General features: G+C 47.2%; 1 protein-coding gene across 2 annotated transcripts in view; it reads right to left on the bottom strand.

Annotated features, from left to right (window-relative positions):
- The window catches only part of LOC128768778 (regulator of G-protein signaling 6-like), a 55072-nt gene that overhangs the window by 3463 nt on the left and 31697 nt on the right, over positions 1–19912 (bottom strand). For both annotated transcript variants that reach the window (XM_053881934.1, XM_053881935.1), the window contains 8 exons: positions 3612–3708; positions 2793–2843; positions 2618–2724; positions 1696–1747; positions 1440–1504; positions 1001–1077; positions 243–324; positions 95–169 (listed from right to left, as the gene is read on the bottom strand). In XM_053881934.1, coding sequence (XP_053737909.1) covers positions 95–169; positions 243–324; positions 1001–1077; positions 1440–1504; positions 1696–1747; positions 2618–2724; positions 2793–2843; positions 3612–3708 — 606 coding nt within the window. The remainder of the gene's footprint in view (positions 1–94; positions 170–242; positions 325–1000; positions 1078–1439; positions 1505–1695; positions 1748–2617; positions 2725–2792; positions 2844–3611; positions 3709–19912) is intronic.

Raw genomic sequence — 19912 nt, 5'->3', positions numbered from 1 at the left:
AACACTGTACAGTAAAAACAAATAAACTTTACTGGTAAAAATAAAAGAATTTCATTCATGAAAGAGAGAGAAGAAAAAGTTGGAGCTGCGGTACCTTCTTGACCCGGTGAGGGTTCTTCATGCGCCGGCACTTCCTGATGTCCATCTCCGTGGTGTTGACACATCCGGGCTGCACAGAAGCTCAGGCTCAGGCTCCAGTGGGGACCCACACAGCAGGAAGAGGAAGTGACCAAGGCTCTCACCACCGGCCGGTGCACGTCCCAGAAGGCCCTCTCCTGGCTGTCCAGAATCTTCCGCTCCGTCTTGTCTTTCTTCCTGTCGATCCTGCAGATGGAAGCAGAAGCACTCAGAAGCCTGGTCCTGACGTCCGAGCGTCTGTTAAGCCACTGGTGTCTGAGACACTCGGACATGTCCCTGGTGCTGGACTCATCATCACCACGTAACTCCAAACTAGATCTGTCTCCATGTCTTTCTGGAGAAACACCTTCTTCAGGTGTTCAAGGTTAAGGAGGCTCCATCTTGGGTCTGACCTGGCAACTCCTCAGGAGTCCAGGAGACAGCTTCCTCCTTTGGAAGGAGCAGAGGTTCTTCTCAGAGTCTCTCCTAAGCTCCTACAACTGGAGAGGATCTTATCGCCAAGTTGGACCTTTCCCCACTCACAACCACGATCTCTGACTTGGAGGAATTGATCCTGGTTCCATCTGTGACAGGGTCCAGTGAGAAGAGACGCTCTCCAGATCATGAGGAGAACCTGGAGGAGCTGAACCCCCACGTCTGACCCCACCCTGGACCATCTCTCCAGAGCTGCCGTGCTGACCCTGGACCTGGCCACTGCTGCGCATCACAGGTAGCTCCGCCTCTCACCGGGAGGGGGACTGGCCCTGGGCCCCAGGCCCCGGGCCCCTCAGCGGGAGGGAGTCACGGCACACGAGGTGTTTGCAGCACAGTGTGAATGACGTCAGCGGCCGCCAGCGTTGGCATGGCAGCGGAACACACTTACTTGACCTGAGCTTCAGCCTGCATGTAGATGAACTCCCACTTCCTGGCGAAGGCTCGCTGCAGCCGGGCCAAGTTCTCCTGTGGAGGAGGAGGAGGATTCCAGCATCAGTCGGCGGCTCCCAGACTCACCTCAGTCACACCGGCCTCATTCATCACAGCCATCGCCCCCTTTCCCCAGCCGCTGCCCCTCAACCAAACCATCCAAAAGACTTTGACTCTGAACTAGACTCAGACCCAGTTACTTTGACGTTTCAACCCTCAGACTGAACTGAACCTTGTGGGGTCCTTAAACACACACACACACACACACACACACACACACACACACACACACACACACACACACACACACACACACACACACACACACACACACACACACACACACACACAGAGAGGAAGGAGAAGATCGATGCGGCCCAGTGACAGGTCCGACTCACCGCCTCGTAATCTGCCAGCTCCAGACGAGTCTTGTTCTGCATGGTGCGCTTGCACAGGTAGATGGCTGCAGAGCGGAGAGAGAGTCTGAGGGGTGAGGCAGAACCTGTGGAGCCCTGAGGCTCCAGAGGCTCCTCAAAATGATTTTCACATTCAGAGTTTTTCGTCCGTGAAGAGCCTCCATCAGCAGCTAATCTTGGCTCGGATTAAGAGAGAGTTAAAGTGGACGGTGGGCAGGTCACGGGGAAGACAGTTTACCGTAGTCGGTGTTCTCCGGCTCCCAGCAGTTGGAGGGCCAGAAGTACGGCGCCTGGCGGGGAGAGAAGCAGAAGGTCCAGCTGAAGGTCCATCACTCTGAAACATCTTCATCACTCAGATTCTTTTGCTGGATTCAAACGATGACGACTCGTGTTTCACTGCCGAGGAGCAAGATCGAAACCGCACACTTCTGACTGACTCTACTACATAAACAAAGGTGTTCTGGAAGCTGGAGAAGACTCCCGGGTCACAGGTGGACCTACCTTCAACCCCACTCTTCTACTGTTCCTGAAACTGAAAAGTCCAGGATTTGAAAAGGTGACCCCTCAGCCGGGTTAGAACCAGCCTCCCTCTCTACAGCGAGTCTCTGCTTCTCCACCCTGGTGTCCACCACAGTCTCACTCACTCTGCTGACTCGGCACTTGTTCAGGTCTGCTTCACAAGCCTGATGAATGTTTCAGGAGATTGGCATGAATGTTTCATCAGCAGGACACAACACAGACCCGCCTGTGAGTCGACATCAGGACCGGTCAGATCCACACTTTCCTAGTCACAGCGAGTCAGAGGAGATGTAAGGGAGGAGGCCCGGGGTGGAGCGGGGAGTCACTCCGTTGCTCAGGAGACATCGTCACCAGCTGGGAGGAGGCCCCGGGGCGGAGCTGGGTCACCAGTCACAGTGTGAAAGACGGTTCTGAAGCAATCCGGACTTCCTCACTAGGACTTTCAACCCTTCATCCCAAACAAACGCAACAACTTCTCCAGCTGTGAGTCACACGATCAGCAACTCTGTATCGACAGCTCATGTCTGGCCAATATGGTTTTTACTCTTTCTTCTCAGGTGTCAGTTTAATGGACCCTCTCTACGAAACTGTGATAAAACATGGAAGGAAGGGGAAAGGTCAGCCCCCCTCCCCCGGCGCACCTGGAAGCGGTAGAAGGTGCCGTCGTCCTTGAGGGAGAGCACGTGGTCGGAGATGGGGAAGAAGTAGCCCTGCGCGGCCACCAGACTCCCGATGTGCATGGCCTCAGCTGGAAGACAGCCGAGCACAGGTGAGTCCACTGACAAGGGGCGGAGACAGTCGGAACCAGAAGCCCACCTGGATCCTCCATGTTCAGGTTCTTCATCAGCCACTGGACGATGTCAGCACCTGCGAGCGTCAGACAGCATGTGTGAGGCGCCACACCAGAGGGACTCGTGCTGCCGCAGCTGGTGACGTCACGTGACCCTCAGCTGTTCCTGCCCACTGACCCAGCGTTCAGCCTCCTACAGCAGTCCAGGGTTGCGTGCCTGGCTTAAGGGCACCGCGGCGGTAGGAGGACGGCTTTACTCATCGTGTCTCCAAACACACTTTCTTTTCTAAATCTTTAATCGTGAGTTGGCGTCACTTTCCCCGCAGAGACTTTGCAACCATGGCTTCACTGTGAGATGCCAGTCCTCCACACTGTTCCTCTAAATGAACGCAAGTCAACTCTGCACCGACCAGTGCAGGCGGAAGTGTGTGAGTGGAGCTGGTGTGGTGGCACAACTCTAACCGAAGGTGTTCACATGTGTCGGTGGTATTTATGAACAAGTGATTCCCGACTGCTCTTCTTCTGTTCTACAGTATTGAAACGCATTTTAAGGTAAATGTCATGATTCACTTATGGCATGTGATTCCCAAATGCTGTTTTTGTTGTGTTGTGTTGTGTTGACTAAAATCAGAAATCCAACCTGAAGCTCAAACATTGAGGCTCATTGTGTTACATGTATGTTAGTAGTGTGTTGCCGTGGTGATGTCGCAACACTATTGAAGCCCCTTGACATTAATCATGCAGGGTCATTTCCTCATTGACATTCTTTGGAAGATTGGATGGATGGATGGATGGATGGACGGACGGACGGACGGACGGACGGACGGATTTAAAAGGGAACTTGCCGGTGACCACACTGGGGATTTTGGTCATGAAGCTCTTCACCGTTCGGATCTGGACTCCCTCCGTCTCGTGCTGGATTCGAGTGACGATGTCTTCAATCTGAAGGGAAGGACAGTGATGCAACATGAGTAAAGCTCAGGTCCAATCTGGAGTCAGAGCTGAGCCAAAAGACAAAGCTCTCCACTGACAGCGCCACTCTCCACTTGCCCTCTCACCGGTGGTCACCAGCTTTGGAGCAAGAACAAGAGTTCCTGTCTCTTAGAGGGAGAAGCTCCATCATCCCGGAGAGACTCAACATTTGTGTGGCTGCTGTTGTTGTGGCTGTCAGGCTCTACAGTATATATATATATGTCTAAACTCTGAGTCAGGTCCAACATTTAAAAAGCCTGGGCACTGAGCGCACATCTCCACGCGGCGTGTTTGCTGCCCTTTAACTGCAGGGCTATATTTAGAGAGGCTCCCACGCTGGCTCCACACACAACACTGACTTCATCTACCTTCCTCACACACGGACCTCACAAGACGGCCGCGACATTAGCCTCGGAGATTCTTGCCGCTCTCCGTCTGTGATGTAACCGTCGGCGTTACACAAGCCACATCTCCCTGCTGCGTCCTCACCAGCGCCGGGGAACACGGCAGGTGTGGAGGAGAGCGGGTCGGTGCCGGCAGGAGAGGAATCCAGACACTTCACAGGAGGCCAGATCTAAAATTCTGGCTGCTGTCTCATCAGCAGACGGAGCCGAAACAACTGCTGGCCTCACTGTAATGGCATCTCCATCAGCCGCATCCACTGCTTAAGGGACGGTGGAACACAGCAGCAGAAACAGGGGGTTGGTTTGGAGCAGTAGTTTCCTTTCCGCCACCACTGAAGCACAGCTTCCTTTGTCCATGTGTGAGAGGAGGTGGGTTCTGGAGCCTGGCAAAGGTGTGCACTAGCTGAAGCCATGCTGGGTGAGAGGTCTGCAGTGATCCAGCAGATCATCTCCTCTTGAGGTCCAGAGACCCGGCCTGGTGGGGTGGAACTGAAGCAGCAGTTCCAGTTGTCACAGGAAGTTGGAGGGCCACCTCAGGTCCTCAGGGAAGTGATGCAGCCCTCTGAGGTCCATCCATCTCCTCCATCAGTTCAGATGGTTCTGGTGCCACTGGCCTTTCCGTCCTGGGCGAGACCAACGGCGATTGTGCCGGTCCTCATGGGCCTTGGGGTCAAGCAGGGGGGTCTCCAGACGCATCAACGACAGGATTTCAGAACCAAGACGTGACCGGTATTCGGGTCAAGTTAAGAGCCAACCAGGTTCATCAAATGAGCGTCCAGAAGTGTGTCCCTCAGGGGTCATAATGTTACGGCCGCCCAGTACATGAAAGGTTCTCCTCTGCGCCCACTTGTGCAGCGGAGCCTGGGAGTTGTGCGGCGTGTGGGCGTACCTTTGTTTGTGTTTTATTTTTAAAGAGAAGAGCAGCGTTCAGGGACTGGGCTGCAAACAGCCCTTCTGCAGACGCTTCCTTCTCCATCCCTGTCACTGCCGCGTCCAAGCCTGGCGCTGGGCCACCAGCAGAGACTCTGGCGTCATGACGCATCACATTAACAAAACACAGTGGGTTAAACAGGCGGAGTGGGAAGAGCTGCCCAGTGGCTGCTTCAGCCGGCTGCCGCCACCTTCAGGTGTGGTGATGGGACGGGCTTCCACAGCTGCTGTTCAAGATTCAAGGTCAGCAGGAATTCAGCTTTCAGTTTTACGAAGACTAACCTGATGCACTAATAATAGCAAGGGTCACATTTCCACCAAGCTTTCCCCCTTTCAAGATATAAACTTGTACTAACCCTGACAGTCATTTCTAATATTTCAGCATTCCTTTATAGTAGTTTTGGTATTTTTGCTTTCAATAACATGATGTTAATATTATAACCATTTCACACTTAAATATTAACATTTATTTATACAATGTACAAATATTGAAACACATTTTTAGATGTCATAATTCACTTCTGCCATGCTTTTATTTTGTTAATTCAACTTCCTGTTTTTAATCTGTTTTCCGCAGCTTAGCTTTGGCAGGCAGCACTGGGCTGTTTGTTCTTGTCACAGTTGACAGGCAAAGGTACGATCACTGGTTTTGCGGTGCTCCTCGTCAGCTCTCTGTTTGTTGGAACATATCTTGGATGACTTTTTCATGGCTTTCTTTTTGACGCTCCTGTTTCTGCCCTTTGGTGTTTGTTATTGCTTTAACTCCTCATGTTTTTTTGTGTATTTTTCCTGGGTCTCTTGCATATATATATATATATATTAGTATTTATCTGATATTTATTTATTTTAGACATATAGTTTTTGTTTTTAGAAACCGGAGGCCTCAGACCGAAATTTTGTTGCCATAATACAGTGATATGCTTTTGTGCAATGACAATAAAGAAAGTCTAAGTCCAAATCTTTTTTTTTTTAACTATTGTCAGCACTGTTATGTTGTTATGCTGTGCTGTGAACGGCTTCTTCTTTGCCCTAGACCTATCTGCATCACCCTCCACTGTCACACCTCTTCATGCCATCACACCCAAGACCTCAATATTTGTCTTCCTCTTTGCTCCGCTGCCTACTGCTGACAGGACAGAGAACAAGCAAGTTCGAAAGCAATACTGCCACCTGCTGTCTCACTGAGCTCAATGCAATCATAATATTTCAAATACCAAATGAATCTCGAGTAAATAAAATAATAAATAATAAGTTTTGGCGGGACCTGCCCGGCGTCTTCAGGTGAGACCCGACTCAGCCTTCACGCTCATGACGCGTGCTCATGCGTTGAGAGTGTGTTTGTTTTGCCGCCCAGCGGGAGCGGATTTCATCAGCCTCTACTTACACCCCGCGGTGACACGAATGATTACAGTGTTATCACCACTGGCGGCGCGGAACAGCTCGTGGGCCGGCGGGAAGCTTGGCGGGAGGAAACCAGTGCTTTTCATTGTGGGAGATTAAGAACATCGGTGACGACAGGGAGGAGCCAGTGAGCAGCAGAACCGAGAGCTTCACAGGAGGAGCACATCCAGCTTCATCGCTGTTCACATCTGTCCCACAGGCTGCTCATTCAGTCTCAACGCAGCAGCATGACACTGACCCGGCCACAATCACGCCTCCCCGGCTCACACCAACTATCATGAGCAAGAGTCGGCCCAGTTGGCTGGGCTCAACCGGCCAAATCACTATATGGCGCGCGCAGAGCGACACGAATGAAGCAGCGATATCTGGATCCTGCTGGGGGAAGTGTCGGCAGCTGCAGCCCGGAGGAGCCGTCTCAGGTGCGCTCCTGTCAGAAGCAGCAGCCAGACGGTTCCACCTGATTCCAGCTCCATCTCACACTGACCCGAGGGCAGGTTAGTCATCCTCATCCACACGAGAACACATCAGGGATGGATATTCTTGTGCAGGTGAAACTTCCCTCCCAGAACACGACTAGTCACGTCTGTCTCTGACTGTCGCCACAGTCCAAAATGAGTGATAAATGACACATTTTTTGAAAATCTAAAATAAGATCACAGAAGAATTTAGCATTTACCAGGGAGTAACAGAATAAACAGAGCAATCTTCCCCTGATATTTGGTGCTAGCACGGCCTAACAGCGTGTAGCAGCAGCATCACAGTTTAGGACTTGGATTCATATTTATTTTCTCGGAGGCGCCACTCATTGAAACGGCTGCTGACCGGCACGTGAGCATCCACCGTGACTCAGTGTTTGGACTGAGGGGAGGGTCGCAGGGTTACAGACAGGTCTCCAACACACAGACTGGGTCCTCTGTAGTATCGATGGGAAAGAAAGAGCTGAGCCAGAAGACAAAGCTCTCAGCTACAGTCGAGACAGAGGCACGACAGCTGAGGTGAACTCTAGTGCAGTGATTCTTAACCACGACCCCTTCCTACAGGGGCGCTACAAGTTTTTTGTTTTACACCTCTGGACCATGAGATGCTCAGTTTTGATCCATGAGCCACGTATGGTGGCAGTAGTGTGTCACTGAATTGACTTGACAGCTGCAAATCTGTGATAGTTACCAACTGTGGAGAAGTTCTCAGAAAGAAACAATGATGAATGCCTCCAACAGTAAACACTGTTCATGAAAGCACCTGTTGAACGGATACTTTCATTGAATTTTCACTTCTTTGGAGTATAAATAAAATATATTATTTTAATTTTATGATATTTATTTATTTTATTCAGAAATGTATTAAGTTTTTCATATTTTCTCAACAGTTTGCATCAATATATACTTTTTTTTTCTTTAGTAAATTTGATGAACATAACTCAATGACAAATAAATATGTTTGAGATGATCACAACATTTTGGTTTGTTTACATGCAAGTACATTAAATATGGTTGTTGGCCACAAATGAAATCGAGAGTGATGAATCAGTTTTATTACTAGAATGGGCCCCGGGTCCATTTGTTCTGGGTCATGCGGGCGCTGAGATCAGAAAGGTTCAGAACCTCTGCTCTGGTGGACATGGTCCCGTCATCTGCTGCCCATGGACAAGGCGCTTGTTCAGTGCCAACCTCTGATTCCTCAGAATCTCATTTGACGGTCAAATAATAAGGTCAAGGTCGGTCTCTGGTGCATAAAATGAGCATTTCATTATTCACTTAAAACCATCATGAATGGGCTCCTTCCGCACGGAACACACACTCTCTTCTTCTCCTGGTAAGAAAAAAACATTTCCATTATCCTCCCACAAGATGAGACCTTGTTTTGATAGAGCCAATTAAATCTTGCATAAAGCAGCGTGGCGTTATATCACAGGAAGCGCTGAGTCACTCGGCAGCCAGACAGAAACACCAGAGCTGACAGACTCCAAACAATGCGAAAGCTTTCAGCCAAATTCTACAACCTCTTTAAAATCCACTCACCAATTAAGAGGCCAGTTTAAATAGCAGTCTGAGAAATGCAATATTGTCTTCTGTGAGGATCCACTTCAGCCCACAGGAGGACCTTTGAAACACGGGGTACGGTTACACGATGGCCCAGAAGAGCAAATTGCTGCGCTAGCCCGGCTAAATTCAGACTTTTAACTACTGGAGAGGAACGGGACCTTCTCTTAGTCGGACTCCATGACCGGGACAATGTGGTTCACAGCTGGGCTAAACTTCAGGTAGCATGCAGCCCACTAGCTCGACTAAGAGCGGACTGATGTGCATGCGGCTGCGGAAAGATCCCGGAAGAAACCTCATAATGACTGAAGTCCGTGGCTCGCGGAACTCCAGTCGTGCATTCCGGCCAGACGCATGAAGAGACGGCTGCAGAATGGAGCAATTTATGTCTCATGATCAATAACTAGCGTTTTTATTGGGACCAATTCAGTAAATGTCAAGTTGCTACCTCAACACACTTGACAAAGAAGGAGCACTTTTCTGAGGTAAACTCATGTACTTGCGATCTTTCCGTGGCTATCAAAGCTGGAGGCCACATGTGGGGGTTCCATGGGGGGGTCAGCGCTGTCTTCACTGGACTGGCACACGTTCTTCAACCTCTCACTCTCAGACACAAAGACACCTCTGGAACCGTCTCGTTCCAAACATGGAGGAGATGTTCCAGCCTTCACCACTGACACGGGTGACGGTGTGTACTGACCCAGGTGACAGACACAGTAACCATGGCAGCGTGTAGCGAGAAGCTGCTCACCATCCAGAGACGCTGGCCTGATTACGGCATGTTCTTTTGTGTTCCGAGTGGCACTTGACAAGCCACAGAAAGTCAAGTGGACTAAGTAGATCGGGTCACAGCACAGGACGGATGATTAGGTCCGTCACTCACTGATATGATAAATAAGTGAAGCTGCCAATCGTTCAAATTTGGCTCCGACTCACAGGGCAAACTCATCTTTCCTGGCTCCCTCATCTATGATCATGTAGCCTCATCAAGAGAAGACAGTCCGATCGAGTCCGATCAGCCGATATCAGCGTGATCGGTGAAGGCCTGTCAGTGTCGACTGCACTGCAGGGAAGCACGTTCAAAGGCTTCAACCGCACCAGTTAAACAGGACTCTTAAAGCTCCAGCACTTGATGGAGTATTGAGAGTTTTCAGGGCTCATGAAGGAGAGAACGCTGGTTCCTTAACAGCAGCAACACTTAGCAACACTCACCAGTCGGAGCGTGGCGTTCAGAGAGCAAAGCTAACTGACCGCAAAATAACTACGTTGTATATATAATGTATAATGTAAATATTTCTCAGACATAGCAGAGTTTGCTTGCCCTTTAACAAGCAGCGTAGTCTCACATCAAATGAAACCTTTTTCATTTGTCCTTTTGACAGAACTGGATTCTGCAAGGTTTTTATATTTTTTCCCTCCTTGAAGAGCTATATAAAAACGTGTCTGAATTAACATTGTTAATAGTTCATTTTTTCCCATCACGAACACAGAAGGTTTTATCATTTTGTTTTCAAATTCCTAGTCAACCCGTGTGATCGGTATCAGCGACGGGCAGGTCCAGCTGACGGATGCCAGTTTCACCAAAAACTGCGACACAAACCCAGACATGTGCTTCAGTATTCCCGAAACTTCTGAGACCGCGGTGTCATCTGAGGTGAACAGCTTTCCGTCTCCTCTCTCAGCAGCTCCATTTGTCTCCCGCAGTGGCTCACGTCCTACGGCGGCTTACGCTCACTGATCTCCACGGACCGCTCCAGAGGAGATCGCAATCGGTGCGTGAAATTTAACATTAGATTACCAAGGCAAAAATACGGCTTTGGCAATTAACTTTGAATGTGCACATTGTTTTTGATTGAGTGCTCGATAGTACGGACTGAAAGGTTATGAGAGTGTGCCCAGTAAAATCAGCCAATATGTCAGTCTTCCTCCATTTGAAAACACATGAAACGGAATTATTCTTTTATCTGATTAACAAGTTTTTGTCAAATTAACCTCAGAGTCTGAGAGGGATAGTCACAGCTTTGTTTTTTTATGGCGATGGTTGGGGTTCAGTGTGTGGTTGGAGAACATCTTGTTGTGTGATGAAGGATGGAGAACAGTGGAGAAGGTTCTTGTGAATGACTGGAGTCGATCACTGTTTGTTCAGAATGTTTGAATCAGTGAATTTCGATCACATTCAGTGACATTAACAAACTACATGGGAGGAAAAAATAGTTTGTCTCCAGGCCGCTCTGGTGCAGAGCAGGCCACAGCACCCATGTGTTAAAGCAGACCTGGGCAAAGTGCGGCCCGGGGGCCATATGCGGCCCTTTTCCTGTGTTTTTGCGGCCCTCATGAGGTCGGACTAAAACTATACAACTGACAAGTAGTCATTTTTTGGACTATTTTTTTGTCTTGTTTCTTTCCTAGCATTACTATTTCAAGAATGATTATAACATGTTCAGGACTTAAATTTCTTTTCATCTGCCATTTTCGTGAGTATTTTTTGTTCCTCAAAATACATGAAAAGAAAATTGAAAATATATATTCTAATTTCCTTTTAATATTTCATAGATATTTTTGCTCTAGTTTCATTATTTATATTCAACTTAAATTGCATAATTGCCTAATAAATGCAATATTTTTATAGGTTTCATGCCATATTTGCACTTAATATCTTTGCTTCCATTGAATGGTTCGTTCTTTGTTACGTAAGATTTTTTTTGTCCCGTCATGTTTCTTAGTCATCGCCGCCTTCCTTTTGGCATGATGGCCCCTCACTACTGTCACAGTTTATAATGTGGCCCTTTAGGAAATTTAACTGCCCACCTCTGTGTTAAAGGCTACATTTCTGAAACACGCCTAAGTTAGTTTATAACTCCAAATCTTTGAAATAATAGTCCAAATTCTAACAAACAAAAGTTAATATTTACATCTAACTTGATAGAGATGGATGAAGAGGTAGACAACCAATGAGGCTCTTGGATGAATGAGGTTACTAAGGTGTGACTTGAGGGGCAGAAGGACTGGTTAAGAGCGAAGCATCACCACAACACGATGCAGCAAAGTTTTACGAATCACGTCCCAGAAGAGCCACTGTTGACTCCACAGATCTGCTCTGAGCTCCTCAGCATATCCTGAAGACGAAACCCTTTTAGCCTGAGAGGAAATGACATCCAGCAGCATGTACCTGGTCACATAGTGCCGGTCAATAATAAGCAAAGCTCCCGAACAAAGGTCAAACACAGAAGGTGATTAGACTCCACAGCTTTACCTCCTCGCAGACAGGCGTCTCATCAAAACGGACCCAAGTTGCTCCGTCGGTCCGACTAGCTAACGCGACCCGTCGTACTTTGGAGCAGCATTTAACAAGTGTGCCTTAGTCTCCCAACAGGAAATCGGATATCCAGGAATAGAACTCCGGATTCTGAAGGCCTCAGGAGGAGAAAAAAGCATCTTTCGCAAAGTGGAGATGAAAAGCCGAGACATATTTCCTACGTAAATAATCACTGGGGAAAACCTGTAAGCTTCAACGGAGCATCCTCTTCCGCTCATCCGCCAGGAACCCAGTGTTCACTGGTGTTCCACGCAGGCATCAGCAGAGACCCATTACTGGCCCTTTTTCACTTGGTAACCAAACAGTTTTTGTGCATGTGGAACAGCACAGTAGCTTCACAGTTATTCCTGGATCTTCTTCTTCTTCCACTCCAGCACAATCTTCTCACATTAGCCCCACCTGAAGCTCTTGTCTTCGGTCACCCCGAGAACACAAGCTGACCTTTTGTGTGAAAATGAACCACCATTTCCTCTGGATCTGCACAAGAAGATAATTTAGATAATCCCACTTCAATCTCACTCCTCATACGGAGGAAGATTGTCATAGCACCCTGACAAAGGTCAAACTGTGAAATTATCCAGAGTGGAAGTTTTGATTGAACCGATGGCGGCGTCTTTCCGCGGCAGGCGTTCCTCTGGAGTGGGTGTAATGAGTCACAGGCGAGGAGGTGAAGTTGTGTTGGAGTTGAAGTCTGAAGGTCAGACTCCATGGCAGTGTGACCGTCAGGATGAGCACTGGTCTCAGCCCAGTGCGTCTGACAGCAGGCTGACGTGAGTGTTAATGGAAGCGTAATGACAACAGGATGGGTTTTCCACAGTCGACTGCCGGTGCATCTACACCTGACACGCCAGTCAATACCACCCAGGAGCAATTTAGGAGGCCTGTCAGCTTTCTGACAGAAAAATAACAACTGCGCCTCTGATAAAGATGCAGCCACTGATCAGCACAAACTCACTTTAAAGCTGCACATACAACCTTTGAGCACACCACAGCCAGGTGATCGCTGTCACAAGTAATAAAATTGACACGGCAACGAACAATAACAGAGTTATAACAGACAAAAAAATGAGCAAATTATTTTTTTAAATGTGTAAACTATTATTAAAAAATGTGTTAATTACTTTCAAAAACGTGTAGATTATGGTTATGCAATTATTTATTTATGTATTTATTTTTGTTATGTGGGATTAAAGATATCCAATTCATAGTATAATAGAATAGAATAGAACAGAAAAAGAAAGTAAAGAAATGTAGGGAAGCAAAAAACACAAGCAAAAAAGAATCAGAGATCATCTAAAATAAAAACCTGATTTGAGAGACAAAACGTGAATTTTATTATTGCCTGACTTAAACATGTCAATTTCATTTAATAGATTACAGGGAAAAAATAGTTAATCCACACAAACAACACTGATTAAGTGTGTTTTCAGATTGCGTGGATGGAAGGAAAGGTTTTTAAAAATTCAGGATGGAAAAACAAAAATGTTAAGTCATGGAGCACTTTCACCCTGATGTTGTAAACTCCAGTGTTCAGCTTCAAATTCAAATCTAATCATTATGGTATCAGATGTTAAAATATTTATTGTGATTAATTAACGCTCAAAACTCTATTTTGGCCTCCTTCATCTTTTCGCAGGACTGTATAACACCAGACCGTTTACATGTAGCAGCACACGGCCGGCGCTCTCACCGTCCCACAAACATTTCATTTGTGAAAAGCCAGTCGTGCGCAGCACACAATAATGGGAAAATGTTTCAAGGCAATAACTCTGGCAGCAAACCGAGACGACAGGGGATTACGGCTCCCGTCTTGATACGGTTAATACTTGGGGCGAATTTGTCTGTGGAAGGGACAACGAGCCGCCAGTCGGAGTCAGAGCAGGTGGAGGACAGATTTGGAAAGACTCAATCCATCGAAGCATCGAAGGGGGCGTTGCTCTTGCTCGGGTGGAGGGAGTCTCTGATGAAAACAGTGTTCAAACGAAACAAGACTCACGTCACCATTGATCAGCCCCAGTTTCAGGAACTTCTTATCTTCTGTCGAGTCGGCGAACTGAGGGGAGCATACGATCCCCAGTCGGGTCTGGCCCCATTCCCTACTTGGTGCCGATTCATTTTTACAATGTCATTTCCCGCCCGCACGCGCACATGGTTGTTTCTGAGTTACATCAATACGTGATGTCAAATGGGACACAAGCAGTCAAATCTCTCTCATCCTCGCCCTGAACTGCTGTCTCTCTGCCTCGCTCTCCAGCATCAGCTGCTAGTTCAACATCCTTCTGACCTCCCTACAAAAGTTCTGACATGAGAGTCAAGAATCACCTAAAATATTTTATACATTTGGTCACGTCTTGCTTTTAATGGCAAGTTTGCACGTGTTAGGGTCTAACTGCTCGTATAAAGATTACCATCTACCAAATGCAACTGCATACAAGACAAGGAAATAGCTCAGCTACACACGTCTGTGCACAAGATCTCTTGCACTAATGTATTACCAACTCACTTTTCCTTTCTCTATTCTCTCACCAACATGAGCACAGTCCTCCCAAACTAAAACAAAAGAAAAAAAAACTCCAAGTAAAAGTTATATATATGTGAAATAAACATTTTAGGAGGATGAAGTGCGGCTCTCCTGCTGCCCCCTAGTCTCTTGCCGAGCCTCAGTCACTACAGAGGATCTGACGCGCCTCACCTGTGGCACCTTCACTTCCATTTTTTTCCTTTGAAGACAGAGGCTGCTGCACGCTTGAAACTTGACTCTGGGCTGCTAAAGGCCCCCCAGTCTGACATTGGACACGCCTGCGTTCTAGAAACAAACATCCCTGCTGAGACTAGCAGTTGATGTCACCGTCATCAAAGTTAGCGTTTGATGTACACAAGCTCACATGCCAGGCTAATATTTGACAAGCAACCGAGCATTCGGCGGCGGAGGCGAGACCGAGCTGAATATGTATCGACGGTGGACTCCCGGGAGGACAAACAGCTGCTTCCATTAAAAATGTCACAGTGTATTTTTAGCATCTCCTCGGGATGGTTCTGCACGGCCTCTTTTTGTTGCTGGGCTGTAAACAGTTCTCGCCTCCCGGCGGGAAGACGGAGGTGGTGAGCGTGAGGCGTGCCGCTACAGACGGTGGACTTGACGCCGCCGCCTTCCACTGCCGAGCTGTGGGGGGCTTCTGAGAGCGTGCCAGTGCTGTCACACTAACACAAACTCGAGCTGTTGCTGCGTGCTTTCACTTGATGTTTTTCACCTTCATCTCAGTCAAATAGCATGTTTTTTTTAAATCAACAGTTTCACAGATTGATGTATTCTTCTGGAAAGCAATAAATGACAGACAGACAGACAGGACAACCAAGTCACTTTCCTTTCCACTTCCTTTGGTTCCATGATGTTTCAACAACTTACAGTCAGTTGCTGTTTTGGGTTATGTTGAATTTCGCCAGCATTATTTCAGTTATTTGTACCATGGAATATTTTCAACAGTTACTGACAGGCAATAAGCCAAGAGGTCCATGTCCTCCTAAAAACCTTGCGATGAGGTGGTGGCAGTGGGCCGACAGCAGAGTGTGAAGCGAGGCCAAACTCTCCCCGGGCTCTAATCAATTCTGACAAGTTTTCATTGCTCCCGGCCAGAGACTTGGGCGGCGCTGACCTCCTGTCTGGACGGAACATCCATACCTGGCAGAGAGCGCCGAATCATTACAGGAAGAAGATGATAATACCAAACCATCAACTCTGTCTCCAGCAAGTCTTGTAACTACTGATGGAAACAGAGGCTAAAGAAAATAAACGAGTGAATAGAAACGTGTCCTCCAGTTACACAGCACCTCACACACAATAAAGTAGCACACATTAGCCCAATCAATGTGCTGCACATGACAGTCGATATCCCACACTTCAATCATTCCAGAACAAAGACGATAGATTCACGCCGAGCATTTACAAGCACTTTTTGCCTTCCTTTTGTCCATAAATATTCCACCAGAAAAGCACTCTTGCTCCATCCTGCTTTCACAAGGTGGAGATGCCAGAAGACAGTGCTTGTTGTTACACATCAACGTCAGTGGCTGAGCTTCATGTCAACTCCGAAGCAAAGTTTAAGCAAAGAGAAGCGAGAATAAAGCCATCTTTGTGAAGTGCACTTGGCATTTCCCTGCCAAGACGAGCCAATTTCCACAGCGGTTGTTAGTGTGTCAAAGAAATCCATTAGACTTCAATCCCCTGCTCTTCAGCTGGACTGTCGGAGAGAACCCAGAGCACTGGAACGACCCTCATTAAAATCGTTTTATCTTTTTCAAACGCCCCAAGGACTCGGCAAGAAATGGCATCGGGAAAGAAAAGAAACTTTGCTCCACACTTGAGGGGAATGTCAGGTAGCTTTTAGTGGCTCATTAGACCTTTGAAATCTGATGGAACAGCGTTAATTCAGAGAGAAGAAGAAATCTTTCAGTCGGAAAGGGAATGTTTAGGTTTCAAACACGCTCAACGTATTGCACAAGTGAGCAGAAAATGCCTTGATAAATATTCATTTTCCATTCAGAAACTCAGGTAAACAGCTTTTTGAAAAGTAAATATGTTCAGCAACAAAAAGCTGACGCCTGGCAAAAGCATCAAGCACTCGACAATGTATGCCATCATGTTACGGACAACAGGCCAGTGACCAAACACCACTCCTGCTAGCAATATGGCCTTCAAGTCCTCTTTGGGATATCCCCAATTGACAACAACTGATCAAAAGTGAAATGCGGCAAACACTGACGTGTGATATATTGTGACTCAAGAAGGTTAATGTAACATTAGTCTGGAAACTTCCTGAAAAAATGACACAGATCAATGGGACACTGATGAAAAATGACACGGCAGATATATGTCTGTGCTTTCAGGAGAGCATCTCCTGATACCCTGGAGATGGTTTTGGCTCCAGTTTTGGCTCTCAGCCTTTCACGAACTGGGCTTGACTTGTGCCGACAGAATGGTGTGCTGTCAGTAAACTATTAAACTATTTTACTTCACTACTTTGTCTCTGGTCCTGCGATTGGGGACATGGTTTCCACAAGCTCCAAAGTAGTCTGCAGCACATGTCACCTAAAATGTCCAATATTCTGGTGCAACAATACCTCAATGACCATAGAGCCCCCAGCATTATGTTAAAAACCACTGAGAAGAAGCCATTTTTCCATCTTTCCTCCACCCTTCCTTCACCACATGGAGGTGCTCAACCTACGAGAGCAAGCATTTCCCTCTGAATCTCAGAGCAAAACCCAAAGTTTAGCTGTCGCTGTCGGGCTGAAAACTTAGTGACTTAGCTAGTGAGTCAGCACCAGCTGAACAGCGTGTTCCGTTCATAGCCTCTCACACGTACTGCTTACAGAACCAAAAAAGTACGATACAGATAGACTAAGTAGCAAAAAATACCCAATAAAATCTCACATGTAACCTATGAAATTGTGAGTGACAGGTGCAGCAAATAAGTTCTCACACTGAAAAACGCTCTTGGCAATTGCAGAGGTTTTGGCCGTGTTCTGTTTGGTCCTGCTGATCCCAACAGCCTTGCTCTTTTTTTTCATCAATCTGCACCATCAAGTCGATCTAACCGCACACACCCACAATACACATCGACAGCCCTCCCAGACAGAAATAACATGCTCTTCCAAATCAACCAATTGCGTCCCATCAGCCAGAAGCCGAGCCGTCAGAATGCTCGACCTTGTTTCCGTCACAATCCCAAACTTCTGGACGTCTCACATCTTGTTAGTAGGATCTCCAACAACTTTCCTCAGCCTTGTCAGTCGTTTTGACCAAACACAGTAGCCGTCACTGAGGTCTGGCTCTAGGATGAAGAAGCCAGCAGCTACACGCGCTAAAGTGGGTCAGCAAACAAAAGCAGAGACCAAATCAGGAGGTTGACCATTCAGTTGAGGTGAGGAGCAACACTCCAACTCTTGTTGCCACGTGGCAGAACAGAGTTGCAACAGATGACATCATGAAGTAGCGCTTAGCACAAGGAAGCACAAACCACGACATGCGCAGACAGAAGCGGTAAAAATGATATGAACAGAATCACCAACATGCTGAAAATGTAGGAGAGCTAGAGGTGAAACAAGTCCTCAGTCTTCCAGGGTTTGACATGCCAAGACAACTCCAGCTCCTGGCTAAGACAAACAGACATGTCTGTGTGTAGCTCTGGTCTGGATTCCTTGAACTGCCCATGATCTCCTCGGAGCTGTGGGAGCCAACTATTGCTGGGAGGCAATTAGAGCAAAAAGTAAATACCATCCGAACGCACATAGCCTGAGTGCTTCTTGTTGCTGTGGAGAACTCAAGGTCTGAGAGAGCGAACAAAGCAAGACGTCTCTGCTCGGTCCTCGGAGGTCCAATTAGAGGGGCGATTGAGCAGTTTCACTCTTGAGCTGCCTCTCTGAAATCCAGCTGGAGAGCTCGGACTGTGGATTCACTTCCTCCACAAGCCTCGGGTCCCAAGTGCCCTCCAGTAGAAGTGAAAACTGTTCCCTCTCGGCTGGGTCTGTACTCTGGTGTTTAGAGATTGAAATGTCAACTCTTCGGCATGAAGGCTCGCGAGGATTCCTTGCATTTAGAGTTGTAGAAATGATGTTAGGCTGTTATCGTGACGAGAGCTGACAAACACATCCTGTTCATCTAACCGACGGCACTCGCAGAGCTGCTTCCCTCAGTTTGTCAAATTGATCCGGTTTATACAGAATATGTTATGAGATGTTAAACCGCTGCGTTGCATCATCAGGTCTCTCTAGAAAGCAAATAAAAATACATATAAACAAGTGAAACCAGCCGTACATTCTCAACCAAGAGAATGGACCTAGTTGTGTTGTGACTGGAATCGATGCGTCAGAATATCAATAACTCTGCAGCGCTTTATTGACAGTCACGTCAGTGGCGACAGGATTTCATGAGCACATTAGTAGGGTTTATCCAATCTAGACCAATCACATCTGACGGCAGAGAAGCAGGGCTCCGTGCTCATGTAACATACGTCAGTACAGCACAGCAGTAGCAGTTCAGCAGGCGGACCATCCAAACATCGCGGACGACTCCCCTGCACCAGCATCAAGAGTAGGGCTGCAACTCACAATTGTTTTCATCATTACTTTTTCTGTAAGTCGACTAATGGCGATGACCTTTGTTTGGACCTATTTTGAATTTCGGTTTAACCTAAAGTTGCTTAAACCATCTCACTGTGAGACTCTGACACCATACGTTATTAGACAAGTGTATTAAAACCATGACACATCATCCAGGAACATGTGTTCACCCTGTGAAGCGTGAAGCATGAAACAGTTGAGCTCCAGCTCTTTAAAACAGAGGTCTTTCTTGGTCCTTGAGAAGAATTTAAAATCCTCACTCTACACATATGTATCCCATATAAAATATCTGATCAACATCCACGTCAAAAGGTCGTATTTGAATCATAATCGAAATTGCTTCTGAATAACAACCAGTTCCCAATGCTCATCCTGTGTGTGTTTACACCAACAGCAACACGGCGCATCGACGCACAGATGTTGACGTCGACACGTGTGAGCAGCGTGACGTACAAATCGTGGGGAAAACGAGTTTGGGGCGCAACATAAGGAGTTAGAAAGTGAGTTCATTTCAGTTAGAAAACCATGTCTCACCCAAAGCCATGCGTAAAGCAAGAACGCTTTCTACCACAGCGGTTAAAACCACTCAACATGGACTGGTCATTTCAAATCAAGTGGTGTTTCTCATCATCACTGTTCGAACTGAAAGAAGTGAAAATCACTCCACAGCCATGAGCTCAACATAAACAAGCATGTACATAAATGTTGTGATCAAAGAGTTCAATTCTGTGACTTGGAATTAAAACTAGCCTGGAGTCAGTGTGATAGAGAGATCTGTGAGCAGCACTTGACTTCCTGTCATTCAGTTACTTTCATTTTCGGAATTCTGGTGTTAAAAATAAACACCTGAGACTTGGACCAGGATGTAGTTTCCAGTCGTTGCTGACTTGTTTGATCCACAAAGTTTCTCGGGGGACATCGTGGAGCCTTGGTCTGAGCGGTGTGTTGACGTTATCAGGACGCAC

Source organism: Synchiropus splendidus, chromosome 12 (assembly GCF_027744825.2).
Source record: "Synchiropus splendidus isolate RoL2022-P1 chromosome 12, RoL_Sspl_1.0, whole genome shotgun sequence".
NCBI lineage: Eukaryota > Metazoa > Chordata > Actinopteri > Syngnathiformes > Callionymidae > Synchiropus > Synchiropus splendidus.
The sequence above is the reverse complement of the archived record's forward strand: the minus strand, read 5'-3'. Positions and strand labels throughout refer to the sequence as shown.